This window comes from Acipenser ruthenus, chromosome 49, assembly GCF_902713425.1.
Source record: "Acipenser ruthenus chromosome 49, fAciRut3.2 maternal haplotype, whole genome shotgun sequence".
Lineage (NCBI taxonomy): Eukaryota > Metazoa > Chordata > Actinopteri > Acipenseriformes > Acipenseridae > Acipenser > Acipenser ruthenus.
Window position 1 is genome coordinate 2,201,632 of NC_081237.1, and position 17,070 is coordinate 2,218,701.

General features: G+C 40.8%; 1 protein-coding gene and 1 long non-coding RNA gene across 2 annotated transcripts; both read right to left on the reverse strand.

The window, feature by feature from the left end:
* Positions 1 to 224: 224 nt before the first annotated feature.
* On the reverse strand, positions 225 to 2,741 carry LOC131721895 (uncharacterized). The gene is made up of 3 exons (XR_009319959.1): positions 1,740 to 2,741; positions 641 to 733; positions 225 to 289 (listed from the first exon to the last, which is right to left on the reverse strand). It is a non-coding gene; the product is annotated as an uncharacterized LOC131721895 (long non-coding RNA).
* A 9-nt stretch (positions 2,742 to 2,750) lies between these two features.
* LOC131721829 (interleukin-12 receptor subunit beta-1-like) lies at positions 2,751 to 11,084 on the reverse strand. The gene is made up of 10 exons (XM_059014820.1): positions 10,919 to 11,084; positions 9,722 to 9,817; positions 8,556 to 8,679; positions 6,840 to 7,006; positions 5,799 to 5,941; positions 5,542 to 5,575; positions 5,004 to 5,129; positions 4,005 to 4,087; positions 2,899 to 3,223; positions 2,751 to 2,785 (listed from the first exon to the last, which is right to left on the reverse strand). The coding sequence occupies exons 1-10, from the start codon at positions 11,010 to 11,012 to the stop codon at positions 2,751 to 2,753; spliced, it is 1,227 nt and encodes a 408-aa protein (XP_058870803.1). The 5' UTR covers positions 11,013 to 11,084.
* Between the last annotated feature and the right edge of the window lie 5,986 nt (positions 11,085 to 17,070).

Sequence of the window (17,070 nt, forward strand, 5' to 3'; positions counted from 1 at the left end):
TTCACTTTGCCATAATGTGTGCCTTTTTCATATATCAAAATCTGAGAGCCATGAAGTGATGGTAATGTATATCAGGGGAGATTCCCTGGAATGTATCTTTATCTGCGATGCTTGTAAAGCTGAGCTCAATGTATACCTTGTGTTTGGTTCCTCTCATTCCCAGCAGAATAATAGAGGCGGTATTTTAGCAGAAACCCCTTGCAGGCTTCAATCGGAATTGGGTGCCATGTGACCAGGACTGAATTATGAGTTGCCTGCACGGAAATGTTCCTCGGGCCACTCTTGGGAGCTATGAAACCAACCAACAGTTAGAAATCAACAAATTAGTCAACTCATTTTATGGCTTTTTCATGGCTTTTCAAATGATCTAAACATTGTTAGATCTAAATTGCAAAATAGATCTGTGCAGTCCACCCCCAATTGCTTTTGCTGTGCATTGACCATAGTTTACCATGGTTTGTCAAGATTATTTAATATGCTTTACCGTACCGCTCTGTGCTTTGCAAGGCTTGCCTATGCTGTGCCATGCTTTCACTGTGCTATAACCTTTACTACTCTTTTACTATGGTAGACTTTTATAAGGGACTGAATGGCCCCTTGTAGTGTTTATTATTGACTTTAAAAGATTTGTACAACGTACTTCCTTCTGTTAAATACACTTCATATGTTCGAGTTTTAAGCTTCTTTAAACAATGAACTGTGATTCGGTATCGTGTGAGATTCTTCATATTACCTAAAAAAAAAACAGAAGAAAATCACAAAACAGGGTTTAAGGGTGGTTAAGGTCCATTTTGATTAATTCAATCAAGCTTGCAGTTCTCAAAACTGTTTTAGAGAAAATAAGGAGTTTATTTACATTTTTCAAAGCGTTGTTTAATCTTAATAATGTTAGAGATATATACAGGGTGATGTATAACTGGAGCAACATTGTGGGAGCATCGCGGAAACTGCAGGGTACGTGGAGGATGATATGCAAAGGAGAATGTCTGACAGATGCTCTGTGGTGCACTGTTTGCCCAACAGAGGGGTGTTCAGGTATAAAAGAGGCTGGATGCTGCAATTCCTCTGTATTCACAGTCCCTACTGTGCAAATTATGAATCACCTGTGTGTGTGTGTGTGTGTGTGTGTGTGTGTGTATGATTTAAAACAAGATTAGGGGTGAGGATTGTATTGCCCATTTTTCCTCACTAAATAGACTGAATATATAAGTGTCTCCTATTTAAAAAATATGCTAAATATTTTAATGAGCAAGACATCTCACAAGTAGAATGGTCTCCTGAAATGTTCTCCTTTTATTTGGAAAGCAGCACAGCTGGGGATGGGGAGTTTGTTGCCAGATAACTTCACTCAGACTACTTGCTCACTAAATATCTTGGTGTCCCTGAATAGATAATTTAAAAATATACAAGAGATTTGATCAGGAAAGGCAGTATAACTGCAATGTACACAAGCCTTTTGTGTACACCCGCCCCAAAAATGTACATCTATATCCATAGTGTTTATTATATAATAGTAAAGACACTGTGGCTCAGATACCATAACAAAAATCAAATGCACCTTTACTATAATTTGTGGGTGTTCTGTATAGGAAAATGTGAGGCCTACAGAATGATGGCAATATATATTAGATAACATTTACTGTAATTACTGGTATTTTGGCCTTAAAAGGAAAGTTTCACTATGTTGGCAATAATGATTCAAAACAGCAGATCATTTCCGAGTACAGTACCAGCCTTACCGAAGATCTCTTTCATGATGTGTCTTTTATTACCAGTGTAAGTGCCACAGGATCCCGATGGCTGCGTTTCCAGCACATCTTGGCACTGAACGCATATTTTCTTGCAATGCTGTTCCTGCCGGATCCTGTCTATCACCATGGTGAGATTCGCTCGACACACTTCTTTTAAAAGGAGAATAGAAGAAACTATTAGCATAAGGGTGTAGAGATGGCATTCTGCTTTGGATGCAGTTCAAGTTAGGGGTAGCACCGAATAGTCAACTACTAAGGTACAGTAACGTGACAGTCAGAAACTGGCAGTCCACTGATCACATGTCACGTGATTGTGAAGTGATTGTGAAGCGTGGGCGGTTTCAGATGGACAGTTTTAAACAGCAAAGTCTTACAAAACAATATGTTCACAAAGAGTAGCAGACATTATCAAACACATGTTTTATTAATATTTATTATTAAGTTTATTTAGTCGACCTATTCTATTTTAACTCACTTATTTGACTCACATTCGTTCTTCCTTCAAATGACTAGGTTTTTATTTTACTGTCCCCTTACCTTTTTCTGATGTTTGCTGAGTGTTTATTATTATTATTGCACTTAGTCAAATATTATACTTCAGTCTTTATTTTTTTTATACATTTGTGTTACAGAACTCCCTACAGTGTTTATAAGAAACTCAAAACTCATTATTTTACTTTTGCAGTGTCGTGTGGTGTCTGCATTTCAGCAATACATTGAAATAAATACTCAACTTTTACAGGGTTTCTCTTACAAGCATTGTCATGTATACAGATCATGCTCTTACCTGTGCAATCAGGGGAGATGAGAATCATGCTCTTACCTGTGCGATCAGGGGAGATGAGAATCATGCTCTTACCTGTGCGATCAAGGGAGATGAGAATCATGCTCTTACCTGTGTGATCGGGGGAGATGAGAATCATGCTCTTACCTGTGTGATCAGGGGAGATGAGAATCATGCTCTTACCTGTGTGATCGGGGGAGATGAGAATCATGCTCTTACCTGTGTGATCGGGGGAGATGAGAATCATGCTCTTACCTGTGTGATCGGGAGAGATGAGAATCATGCTCTTACCTGTGTGATCAGGGGAGATGAGAATCATGCTCTTACCTGTGTGATCGGAGGAGATGAGAATCATGCTCTTACCTGTGTGATCGGGGGAGATGAGAATCATGCTCTTACCTGTGTGATCGGGAGAGATGAGAATCATGCTCTTACCTGTGTGATCGGGGGAGATGAGAATCATGCTCTTACCTGTGTGATCAGGGGAGATGAAAACAGTTTGCTTTGGGGATTGTCCGACTTTGTTGAACGCAACCAGCGACACTCTGTATCCTGCATTAAAGATGTTCATGGTATGTTCTGTTGTGTTTATTTTTAATTTCAGAGGTGTTCTGCATTCTTTAGGCAACATACTGATGGTTAGGATATACTTCATCTTCCCTAGAGAATCCATAGCATTGTGAGGAGCCTGGAGAAGACAATGTAAAGATGGTCAGAATCCCTTCATTATTCTGGAAAGGCTGAACAAATAGTTTAGTTAAACATCAAGATTCACCCAACAATGCTGCAGCTGTACCCTGCTGACAGTGGCTGCTTTGAAGATGATAATCAGTATCACCCGTCCACCGTTCCAATGAAAGGAACACGTGTCAGAGTACAGTACAAGTAAAGTACCTGTTAGGAAGCCATGCTTTTAGTGTTGCACTTGCTTGGTAACTCCACCTGGAGGGAGACATTTTCCCTACCCTTTCAATGGCTTCTTTTCTGTCATTACCTCCCGTACGGACTGCTCAGCCAGTAACATGACCCACACAGTGTAATACAACATAGAAACCTTTTTTTAACCTAATGTAGCACCAGATATCAGGTTTTATAATACATGCTTGCTATAACGTGTGTTTCTTTCAAAACTGAACATTTGACAGTGAATAACAAATGAAAGTAAAGAACAGGTAAAATTTATGGATTATTTTGTTAGTTACAACTCTTAGTTTTAACTTCTTTTCTTTTATTTCATGAACTCTGGAAACAAAATCTCCACGACATCTCCCCAACCTTTTTGCTTAAATGCTACAACATTATATGATCTACTTGATCTCAATTGGTACAGTAAATGTGTTCATCGCTAGGAGTCCCAGTCATGCTCTAGCTCGTAGTTACCCAGCGTTAAGTAGCCTTAATGAATGTGTTGTAAATGCAGAATTAAGCAGGACAGAAAATAGTACTATATTTTCAATCTTTTTTGTTACCGTCCATTTTAGATTCAATGATCGGGTGCCACTGGATTCCAGTTTCCTTAACACAAACTGCAACTGTGGAGGCTCTTGAATTTCTGTACAAGAGAACGAAAAACACACAACAGGTTCAGAAACTCTGATTGTAATAAGAGCAGAAGAAAAGTTATGAATGAGAGGAGGCTGTTCAGCCCATCAGTGCTCGTCCGGTTCCTAGCAGCTGATTGATCACAGAACTCTAGTCAGGTTATAGGATCCCAATTATTCAGCTGCAACGTTGTGGCTAGGCAACCCATTCCATACCCTCACCACTCTCTGTGTAAGGAATGGCTAGGCAACCCATTCCATACCCTCACCACTCTCTGTGTAAGGAATGGCTAGGCAACCCATTCCATACCCTCACCACTCTCTGTGTAAGGAATGGCTAGGCAACCCATTCCATACCCTCACCACTCTCTGTGTAAGGAATGGCTAGGCAACCCATTCCATACCCTCACCACTCTCTGTGTAAGGAATGGCTAAGCAACCCATTCCATACCCTCACCACTCTCTGTGTAAGGAATGGCTAGGCAACCCATTCCATACCCTCACCACTCTCTGTGTAAGGAATGGCTAGGCAACCCATTCCATACCCTCACCACTCTCTGTGTAAGGAATGGCTAGACAACCCATTCCATACCCTCACCACTCTCTGTGTAAAGAAATGTCTTCTTACCTTGACTATTCGACTTTGGCAAATAAGTAGCCATTCTAGCCCCATTCCGAGTGCCATGGTCAAATATTGAGTTGTATAAAAGAAATTCATATGACCTAGGACAGTGTTTGAAACTCTTAAAACAGTTCAAAGCACTGTCCAATAACAAATCGAGGGGCAACACTTGCAACAATTGCGAATACCATAACAAAATGAACACATTCAAAACTGTTAAGAAAAACTGTATTAGAAGCTCTTGAATGTAAGTGATGTATTTATAATATGAGGCTTTTTATAGAAAACAGCAATAAAAGGTTTACCAGCAGGAACAAACACAATTTTGCTCCATTCACTCCAGAAACCCCACAGCTCTGTATGTTTCTTGAGTATCGTCCGAATTTGAAGCTTGTAGGCTGGCTGACTGTCCACCTGCACACTGCACTGCTCTGGAAGGGAGAGGGAAAGGGGGAGTCTGTCTCACTTGCACTTCCTGGGTCATTGTACCTCAGCAGTGTCTTCTGGGTCAAAGCATGGTACTAACTGAAAGCATGTCAGTGAATGGGGGAAGCAGCCAGACAAGGGGACACTGTGACTCTCCAGGTGCAATGACCCAGAAAGTACAAGATAGTCTAAAATCATGGCTTATAAACAGATTTATTTAGCATAGTGTAGTACCATATATCTTAAAATGAAAATACATGTTTGCTATAACATGTGTTTCTTTCAAAACTGCACATTTGAGACCTATATAACGAATGGATGTGCATGACAGAGTCATTTAATGGAGCTTTTTGGTAAGATACAATTTGAACTTACCACTTTAAACATATTGGCTGTGAGAAATTGCAGTGCTCTTACCTGGAGTCTCTTTTCCTGAGGTTTCACATGTTACCTAAAATGACATAACAGTATTTCAATGAAATCATTTCCAGCTAGTTCTACAGAGTGCAGTTTAGCAACACACCAATAAATTGGATGTTCTGCAGAACCATTTTTCTATTGATTACAAAATAGAATGGTATTAAAGTACAGATGCATGTTGCAATGTCTTTCTCTTCTGCATTCGTCTTGCTGTATATAATATTCTTGTATAGGGTGGATTGCAGGTTTCATACATTGTGCCAGTGGGAGTCATTCAATCTTCTGATGTGAATCTCATTGAGGGAGCCCTCGATTTCTTTAGCTGCTTTCTTCCATGACAGATGAAGGTTTCCAGAAGATTTATTCATTTTCAAATCCTTCGGAGGGTCAGGCTTCACTGCCAATATACATGAACACAAAAAAAGAGAACAAATCAGTGTTTGCATGCATTGCTATTATCAGGTTTTCAGTCATTTGGAAGTGTAATGGTTCCTTTTTCTGACAATGACAATGGAATGTGGTAACGCAATACATGTTATGTGAAAAACTGACGTTCCTCTAGGGACTACAGCGAATGTGTAACATTGAACTCAGAAAGTGCTTCAACAGCGCAGTCCAAACCTGGGGAGTGACTATCGCAGCTGTAACTAGTTACAATTTTGTTCAAGTTGTAACTATAGCGATTACTGTTTAAAAGTAACCAGCACACAGAGAGCAGCTACATAACCACCTTATTGATGCTGAATCGCTGGGATCTTTTCAGAACCAATGCTGAGGTCTGTTAGGAACCAGACAGGTGGCCCACCTAAGCTTATAAGGTTCCTAGTAGATTATTCATTTTAAAACTTTTTCAAGTTAGGTCTTAAAGGATCCTAGTGATTTAACATCAACAACATGGCTTGGTAACCCATTCCATCCCCTCAGCACTCCTGTGTGTCCTTCCCTCTGTCCTAAGTCTGTCTCCACTTAATTTCCAACTGTCCTCTGGTCCTGGTTTCTGTACTGCGCTTAAGGTATTGGTTAGAGTGAACTGTCAACTCCTTTAAAATGTTCAATCAAGGTCCCCCTGATCTGTCTTTCCGGAAGTGTAGAATTGAAAACGGAGTGTTCAGAAAATATTTTCTCTAACAGCTTCAAATAAATGATCATTAAAAAAGGACAAAATGAGAAATGAGAATATATAGGTGGGATTTACTGGGATCATTTTGTTAGCACTGTGTACTTTATTTATTACAGACCAAGATAACCATCTTTAAAGGGTGGAGTTTGAAAAACACTTTTGAAATGAAATTTACCAGCTTTTGTGAGATTAACAGTAATATTCCTGGATGTGATGTTTGTATTGGTTGCTCTCTCTTGAACCCAGAACGTCATGTTGAGTCTCATCCGCAAGTCAATTCGTTTAATACAGCAGTAAGTGGAGGTCCCAGCATCAAAGGAAAGGCAGTGTTTACCTTGAGCACTAGAAAACATCAGAAGAGGGCAACTTGAAAAAGACCCCGCAGGGCAGATTGTTTGGTACTTGGTTGCTTAAGAAACTAAATATTTTTAATATTTTTTTTTATATATTACTAGAATATTAACAGAAGTCTATTCCATATTTTTATTTGTCAAATTAAAGGGATACCTTTGCAACAGAGTTGCAGAAATTACAGTTGTGCACCCCTAGTGGTCATTCCTAAAACCATTCCCATAAGGTTGCATTGGTTAATTATCTGAATTATCATAGCAATGATATATAGATTATTTCACAAATTTGCAATGGGCTTTCTCTGGTTGAGTATTTTGATTGTATCTGTCTGCTATGGACTAATCAAATAATCTGACTGTCACACTTTTCTAAGCAACTCTGGGTCAGTAACATCAAAATTACCTTGACTAATATATTCCTGTTGTTTAGATTACCATTCTGTTTCATTCATTCATGACTGGTTACATTTCAGAAGCCCTCCTTTGACCTCAGTGGAGAGGTCCTTGTGAAGCATGCCGTTTCAGATGGACAGAGGTGCATGGGGATTTTATTTTAGAACATTAATAAATAGTTTTAAAAAATTCCAAGCAGTTTTTAAATCTAGTGCACAAGCAGCAAAGCACCTGAGTGTACCGGCTCGAGATTCTGAAAGATATCTTGAGGTTCTTTAAACTTTTGAGCTTTAACAACTCCCCAGGATGTGATGAAACAGAAATAGAATCTGAACAGCAAGGAGAATGCAGTGGTCGGGGTTGCAGTGAGGAGAATGCAGTGGTCGAGGTTGCAGTGAGGAGAATGCAGTGGTCAAGGTTGCAGTGAGGAGAATGCAGTGGTCGGGGTTGCAGTGAGGAGAATGCAGTGGTCGAGGTTGCAGTGAGGAGAATGCAGTGGTCGAGGTTGCAGTGAGGAGAATGCAGTGGTCGAGGTTGCAGTGAGGAGAATGCAGTGGTCGAGGTTGCAGTGAGGAGAATGCAGTGGTCGAGGTTGCAGTGAGGAGAATGCAGTGGTCGAGGTTGCAGTGAGGAGAATGCAGTGGTCGAGGTTGCAGTGAGGAGAATGCAGTGGTCGAGGTTGCAGTGAGGAGAATGCAGTGGTCAAGGTTGCAGTGAGGATAATGTAGTGGTTGAGGTTGCAGTGAGGAGAATGCAGTGGTCGAGGTTGCAGTGAGGAGAATGCAGTGGTTGAGGCTGCAGTGAGGAGAATGCAGTGGTCGAGGTTGCAGTGAGGAGAATGCAGTGGTTGAGGTTGCAGTGAGGAGAATGCAGTGGCCGAGGTTGCAGTGAGGAGAATGCAGTGATTGAGGTTGCAGTGAGGAGAATGCAGTGGTGGAGGTTGCAGTTAGGAAAATGCAGTGATTGAGGTTGCAGTGAGGAGAATGCAGTGGTCGAGGTTGCAGTGAGGAGAATGCAGTGGTCGAGGTTGCAGTGAGGAGAATGCAGTGGTCGAGGTTGCAGTGAGGAGAATGCAGTGGTCGAGGTTGCAATGAGGAGAATGCAGTGGTCGAGGTTGCATGCTTGCCCTGGCTGGTTCTTTCCCTCACCAGTAGTGGAGAGTGTACTGAGCCTCGGGAGAGGCTGTGTCTGACTTCCAGGTACAAAGGAGAGGATCGTCGTCGTCTGTTGTCTTTTTATAGCACTCTAAACCACAAAGGCCTTCGCAATCTTCTGGAAAGACCACAGCATCATTATTGTTAGTAGTAGTAGTAATAGTATTTCAGTGTTAATGTTTGATTGTTTTCACATTATCAGTTCATCTGCTAGTGTTCAATAAACAAATCACAGATATCAGTCAAGTGGTCCAGATAAAAGGGTCAGGTAAAGATTAATTAAATACTGATGTGAAACAACACATTTTAGTCAAATTCCACATCTCTAAAATAAGAGAAGGTTCTATTCCATATTTCAGTGAATTCAGAGTATTTATCTCAATAATCCAAATTAATAATTTATAGAACAGATATATTCCAAAGCGCTAATTTTGGGGATTCATATTCCTTCTAGAAAGTAATTTATTTTATTAGCTATAAGAAATAACGTGAGTATTAATTTGTACTGTGGTTCAGTAACTTTGCGTGTTCGAAGGCTAAAGGAATGTGTATTAAAGGAGCAGACATTCAAGGATGTGCCTGAATATTTTGGTCCAGTAATCATGTAGTTTTTTACAACTCAATAACATTCCCTTTATCAGATTCACATCTCCAACCTGATAATTATTTATTATTTATTTCTTAGCAGACGCCCTTATCCAGGGCATCTATAATTACTATACAGTCATGTGCAAATGTATTAGAGCACCTCAAGATGTGTCACTTATATTCTTTACACTGTATCTACCTACCAGCATGAAAACTGGGTGTGAGCATTTCATTTTATTGTCATTTTTCAAGTCATGTTATAGAAATATACTTTATTAGGCATCTTAAGCAACTAAAAAGTTTCATGCATTTTACCATTTGTGGCTCTGTGTTCCTTTTCTCTTACTATTTTAAATGAACTGCATGTGTGGCCTATTAAAGTCATCATTTAAATTAGACAATCACTAAGTTGACTATTTTTACAGTTTTCCCAGATTTTCAGTTCCAGTGGATTGATTTCATATGCACAACAAATCCAAACTACAGAAGCAGTGGCGTGTTCTAATACATGTGCACACTACTCTTATGCTCTTTAAACACAGAATATGTAGACACAACTAAAGACACAATACCTGTAGTTTTCTTTGCCGGTATCTGGTGCCCACTTGTGCAGTGATTGATATCTTCACAGGGCTTGAGATCGTCACAGCACTGAGTGTTGAAACCTGCTGTACAATTAACAGGGTCCATGTGATATTCTGTGAAAAATAACCATCAAAAAGGAGCAAGCCTACTTATAACATTACTACAGGTTCCGACTGAGATATCTCCCATACTTAAATGCCATACTGTATATCCCTCAAACATGTGAGCACAGGTGCTCCAAGAGCAATGTTAATTCCAAACGAGGTCATACCAAATTAGAATAACGATTTAGAAAGCCATGAGAGGAGGACCACTTGCTGCATCTCTCATGTGCATGACCTGTGGATCGAGGTCACCTAGTTTTCATGAGATTAAAGTGATTGCTGTCAACAGCCAGTGGATATCCTTCATTTCCTGTGCAGCTGACAACTGCCACTCTGCTGCTCAAAGTGTGCTTTCATTGAATTGGGTCACTGCTTGAAAAAAAAACTGACTGATGTAATGCAGTCTACTGTGGTAAACTTTTATTATGGATATTAAGAGGAAATTATATTTTAATGTATTTTTTTAAAGATTAATAAATAAAATAGATGTTTTTAGATCTGTTTGATGAATAAAATTATGTTTGATATGTAAGAAACTGTTCTGGGCTATTGGTGGTTTCATAATTATCAAACTTCATTTTATTCATAAAAATGGACATCTATTTTATTTGATTTACATGAACTATTTTACTTGGACTGATCAGCACCAAGTCCCCTGAACCCGTACAACCAGTTGAAAACCAGTTGATAACCAGCAAACCAGCAGCTCTGATAAGTTTGATAAATTGTAACATAGTTTTATTACATCAATAACTATTAAACACTCAATAGTACGGAATTTAGAAATATCAAAACAAACTTAATCAATTCTCAATGTCTTCAAAAAAGTTTGCCATTGAATTTAAGTTTCTTCTAGTATTTCTAAATGGTTTTATTACAAACTATGATTTATATAAAAAATATATAATATTCCAAAAAACCTCCCCACTTTCAGTCTTTTATGTGACTTGCTGATGTGGTATTGTTATGGTTTAAAGGCAGATAGCACGAGATAACACTAACATTTTTATCTGATAGAGGGCTGCTATAAATGAAAATGTGTTCAGCACATAGCAACTAGATAATCTTATCTGGCCTTACCTTCCGCTGAAAACAACAGCATAAAGATAAGAAGTAGCATCTTGTTTCTGAGTCCGAGTGCTTTTGAAGCAATTTTGCTGTGTCTAGAACTCATCTCTTAAGAGTCATTCTTCTTCTTGGCTGCTACAACTGAAAACAAAACTTATGTGCTCTGTGTTTCACATGTGTTTCTGGTAAGGGACGTGTGTCTAATGTCACTGTGTTCTCATATATTCCAAAGTGCATAAGCCATTTGCATAGGCTGCAGGTATTCACACTTAGTAAAACCACAGACCACACTTACTGAGGGGAGGGGAGACCAAGAGTGAAATACAGTTGTGTAATTAGAATGACCTTGATTATAGCTATGAAAAACAAAATCTATAAATATTCATACATTCACATTACACACTGCCTGGCCACTTTATTAGGACCTGTTCCTAATATTGGGTTGGGCTACCGTTTGCCATGATCACAGCCTTGACACAAAGTGGCATAAACTTCCCAAGGTGCTGGAAGGTGTCTCAAATCCATTCAGACATTTTTTATTCCACGCAATTGGAGAGGTAGGCAGAGGATGGAGAAAACAGATGCTTCCAAGTTCATCCCACATTTGCTCAATTGAAATGAGATCCAGGGATTGTGGTGGCAATGAACTCCTTAAACTAAAACCTTGAAATGCTGGGTCGGTGGAGGGGTGCATTATCATCTTGAAATGCTGGGTCAGTGGAGGGGTGCATTATCATCTTAAAATGCTGGGTCGTGGATGGGTGCATTATCATCTTGAAATGCTGGGTCGTGGATGGGTGCATTATCATCTTGAAATGCTGGATTGTGGATGGGTGCATTATCATCTTGAAATGCTGGGTCGTGGATGGGTGCATTATCATCTTGAAATGCTGGGTCGTGGAGGGGTGCATTATCATCTTGAAATGCTGGGTTGTGGATGGGTGCATTATCATCTTGAAATGCTGGGTTGTGGATGGGTGCATTATCATCCTGAAATGCTGGGTCGTGGATGGATGCATTATCATCTTGAAATGCTGGGTCGGTGGAGGGGTGCATTATCATCTTGAAATGCTGGGTCGTGGATGGGTGCATTATCATCTTGAAATGCTGGGTCGTGGATGGGTGCATTATCATCTTGAAATGCAGGGTCGTGGATGGGTGCATTATCATCTTGAAATGCTGGGTCAGTGGAGGGGTGCATTATCATCTTGAAATGCTGGGTCGGTGGAGGGGTGCATTATCATCTTGAAATGCTGGGTCGTGGATGGGTGCATTATCATCTTGAAATGCTGGGTCGTGGATGGGTGCATTATCATCTTGAAATGCAGGGTCGGTGGAGGGGTGCATTATCATCTTGAAATGCTGGGTCGTGGATGGGTGCATTATCATCTTGAAATGCTGGGTCGTGGATGGGTGCATTATCATCTTGAAATGCTGGGTTGGTGGAGGGGTGCATTATCATCTTGAAATGCTGGGTCATGGATGGGTGCATTATCATCTTGAAATGCTGGGTCGTGGATGGGTGCATTATCATCTTGAAATGCTGGGTTGGTGGAGGGGTGCATTATCATCTTGAAATGCTGGGTTGGTGGAGGGGTGCATTATCATCTTGAAATGCTGGGTCGTGGATGGGTGCATTATCATCTTGAAATGCAGGGTCGGTGGAGGGATGCATTATACTACATAGTATAAACTATATAAATTATGAAGTGTTTACAATTGAGCATGTCACCTTCACTACTATTTTATAGAATTAATGCACAGTGGAATTTAATGCAACGAAAGGCCTTTTACATTTTGTTTTACAAGTTATCAGTATCAGGTTAAAATAGTACTGATAAGAACCCTGGGACAGTTATCTTGGTATCCAATCGGAACAGAAGGGTTAGGGTTTCTAGGGGCAGATACAAAGCGATGTCCCCCAACCTCAGTATTGTATTTCCTACAAACTGCAAACCCTCAATCCAGGAAATACTTGCGCGGGGGAGTAACCACACTGAGGATATGATGCAGTGGTTTCGATTTCAAAATGGGTCGGTGACTGATTATGAAAATAGCTAATGATGTGGAAAGCATCAAATCTTTTCAAAAAAATGTCCAGTGCTGGGAAAGGCTGAACAGCCAGTCAGTGTGATACCAGTTGAGGCTTCATCATTCCAGGAAGACAATTGAACGGACAGTCAGTGTGATACCAGTTGAGGCTTCATCATTCCAGGAAGACAATTGAACGGACAGTCAGTGTGATACCAGTTGAGGCTTCATCATTCCAGGAAGACAATTGAACGGACAGTCAGTGTGATACCAGTTGAGGCTTCATCATTCCAGGAAGACAATTGAACTGACAGTCAGTGTGATACCAGTTGAGGCATTCATGCTTTTTAATTCAATTGCCCAGTTATCTTACCCTCATTTTAACCCCAGTTCGAATTTTCTCTTTTGCTCCCTGACTGTAGCAACTCCCCACACAGCTCAGGAAGGCTGAAGGCCAGTGGGCATCCTCCGATCCCCAAGCCAGTCACCCCTTAGGAGCTCCACAGCGGATGTGAGCTACTACCCCTCGGAAGACAAAGGCCAGCCCTTCAGGAGTCCGCTTGAGCTCACCAGGCGCCTGGCCAGTAGGGGGCATTGTAGGAGACGACATCCCTGCTGATTTTTTTCCCCTAACCTAGTGCCACAGTCAATGCTCCCTATAGAATCCCCAGCGAAGATCAGTAACTGCACTCCCCTGACTGTATGATTCATTCTGCACACCACACAGTCGTGCCTTTACCAGGGGTGACCTTGGGGACCCCTGCGCTCCCCTGACTGTACACCACAGGTTAATGAAGTATTTTACTTAAATTAGGTACCCTTCAGAATACATCAATCTTAGACAAAATGGTCATTCACAAAATGAATGTAGTTTTGTTTCAAAATAGAATGATGATAGTTTTATTAAAATGTTCATACTTATATTATTTTGAAGAGCTGATAAAGTTTATTAGATAAACAGATAAAACACTAGTTCTCAAGACCTTAAAAGTCTCTTCTTCAGTTAAGTGTAAATAATGAAATTTGCCCTTTCAAATTAATCAGCAGCAGTCGTCAAGGTAACACCCCCCCAGTGTCGACGTAATATTTAAACGCCCCCTTAAAATGTGCAACACTGAACGTCACTTCTGGCAGGCAATTGGGCTACTAAACTAAACCCAGTGGTTAGTTATCTTTCTGTGTCTGGATGAATCTGACTCTCCACACACTTTGTGCCAGACAGGCTCTCAATTCCCCTTTCTCGAGTCTCGGTTCACTTTTACTTCCCTGCAGTCGGCTGTCTTTCCAGCCACTCTCACAGTATATCTTGTGTGTGTGCAGTCTATCCGCAGCTAGACTGCTTCCTGTCAGCTGTGCAGCCCCAGACCTGTAAGCCTGCTGTTAAATGAAATCCAGTTCTTCCTCGATTGTGCGTAACCTCCCAAACTGAAAACTCAAGCACTTAGAGACTCGGTAGCTTCAAATAACACAGTCTTAGTTTCTTCACTGTTCCCTCACTATATGATGTGGTTCTTATTGCCAGAGCTCTCGCTTTACATCCCGCCAATCTGTTAGCTCTGATTTGTGAATTTCTGTTTTGATTGACAGTCCGCCAATATTCTCATGCCACACTTTATTTTTCTACAATTACAGCTGCCGCCAGCGCCTGCTTTTCGCTATTAATAGAAAAAAATACATAGACTGTCATTGCTCTCGCCTTTGGGCCGCAGACCACAGTTTGGGAACCCCTGCTCTAATGCATGTGCACAAGTATTTTGTATTATTTGATAAGTGAGGTGCTTTACTATGAGTTCAAGAGCTTCTCTGCAGTTCAAATTGCCTGCCATAAACACATGTTCTGTAGGCTAGATCAGCCAAAGTGTCTTTATATTAGTAAGCTCGAGCACCATCTAGTGCACAGCAGTATACTGCAGTAAAATAAACGAAAAAAAGTAAACTTGATCCATAGTGTCAGGTCACTAGATGGCGCTGGCTCTTAATTATTTATTTATTTATTTGTTTATTTATTTATAAATTTGGAATCTGCAATTATTTTTCTTATTTTCTCCCCAATTTGGTAAGCCCAATTATTGTTTATTTCAACCCGGCTCACTGCTGGGAGACAGGGTTAGGGTTAGGGTTAGGGGTGAGTGCAGGGTTAGGGTTAGGGTTAGGGGTGAGTGCAGGGTTAGGGTTAGGGTTGAGGGCAGGGTTAGGGTTAGGGTTAGGGGTGAGTGCAGGGTGAGTGCAGGGTTAGGGTTAGGGTTGAGGGCAGGGTTAGGGTTAGGGTTAGGGGTGAGTGCAGGGTTAGGGTTAGGGGTGAATGCAGGGTTAGGGTTAGGGGTGAGTGCAGGGTTAGGGTTAGGGTTAGGGGTGAGTGCAGGGTTAGGGTTAGGGTTGAGGGCAGGGTTAGGGTTAGGGTTAGGGGTGAGTGCAGGGTGAGTGCAGGGTTAGGGTTAGGGGTGAGTGCAGGTTCCTGGCTGTGTGATTCGCACGAGGATTCCAGAGGGAATGTCACATTGCCTCTGGCTCTCCTGCTCCCGGGAGGCAAAACTAGCACGACTGTTTCCCCTCAAAACGCTACAGCGGCCCCTACAGGCCAGCTGCCTGGTGAGCTCCAAGCACACACCTGTAGGGCTGCCGTTGTCCTCCAGAGAGCGGTAGCTCCATCTGCTGTGGAGATTCTGGGTGCAAAGAGGCAATTGGCTTGCGGATTGGAGGACACCCACTGAAATTCTGTTCTCCTGAGATGCTGAGGGGAATTGCTGTGTGAAGGAACATAACTGGACATTCTAAATTGGTTGAAAAAACAGGGGTAAAATAATTGGGCACATTGGGTAAAATATGTATGAGAATTATGCAAAAAGCTTGTGTAGAGAACCAACCATCATGATAACTGTTGAGGCACCTCCCCCAACTTTTACATCTTCAGGTACATGTTTGCGAACATCAATACTTAATCAAAAGTTTTGACTATATACAGCAGATAGTAGAAAGTATGGAGGTGTCTGGGGTCCGTTCTGGTGAACCACATCAGTAGACAGTAGAAAGTATGGAGGTGTCTGGGGTCCGTTCTGGTGAACCACATCAGCAGACAGTAGAAAGTAAGGAGGTGTCTGGGGTCCGTACTGGTGAACCACATCAGAAGACAGTAGAAAGTATGGAGGTGTCTGGGGTCCGTTCTGGTGAACCACATCAGAAGGCTTCTTTGCAATATGACATTTATGTATTTATTTATTTAATTTTTATTTAACTGGAAAAGTCCAGTTGAAATTTAAATCTCTTTTTTCAAGGGAGACCTGGTCAAGAAGGTGGCATTTAATACAAAACAAAAAAGCACAAATTCAAACGGCACAACCAATACAAACAATCAATCAAATCACAAGAAACAATTCAGGAGCACCGGCCAAAACAGAAACAAGGCTCGGCTGCATAGGAGCACATTCAGTTTGAACTCCTTTAAAGGGATCAAGACAGTAAGTTTCAGTTCTTCCTGAAGTTTATTCCAAGCCTATGGAGCAAGAAAACGGAATGGCAAATTCTGTACGAACTTTAGGAACTGAAAAACTTAGAAGAGTCTGAGATTTAAGATTATAAGTACTACTAGAGGCAATTACAATTTATTGAAATAATCTGGGTTTTTGCCAAGGACAACCTTATAAACAATTATGTAGCAGTGTTTCACTCTTCATGAAGATAAAGAAGTCAGACCAGCTAATCTATATAATTCACAATGATGAACAGAATAACCCAGGTTTGTTATAAACATCAGTACAGAATGGTACAAATGATCCAGCTCTCCTTAGACTGTTGTAGTAGATACTCTGTAAATAATGTCACTATAGTCAATCAGAGGCAAAAGTGTACTCAAGGTCAGTTGTTTTCTGGTTTGTTCTGAAAAACAGGATTTATGTCTATAAAAACAACCCAATTTCAATTTTAGTTTTTTTGAGAGCATATCAATACCTGTTGTAAAATTCAAATTCCTATCTAACCATACTCCCAATATTTGTAGTTATTTACTAGTTCAAGGCAGGAACCTTCAAGAGTCTTCATTTAAAGTCTGACATAACTAAGGAGAACTGGAATAAATAAATTGCCACAAATGTAAAAAAAAAACCCAATTTTTTGGAAAACCAGCGGAGACGCCGTTT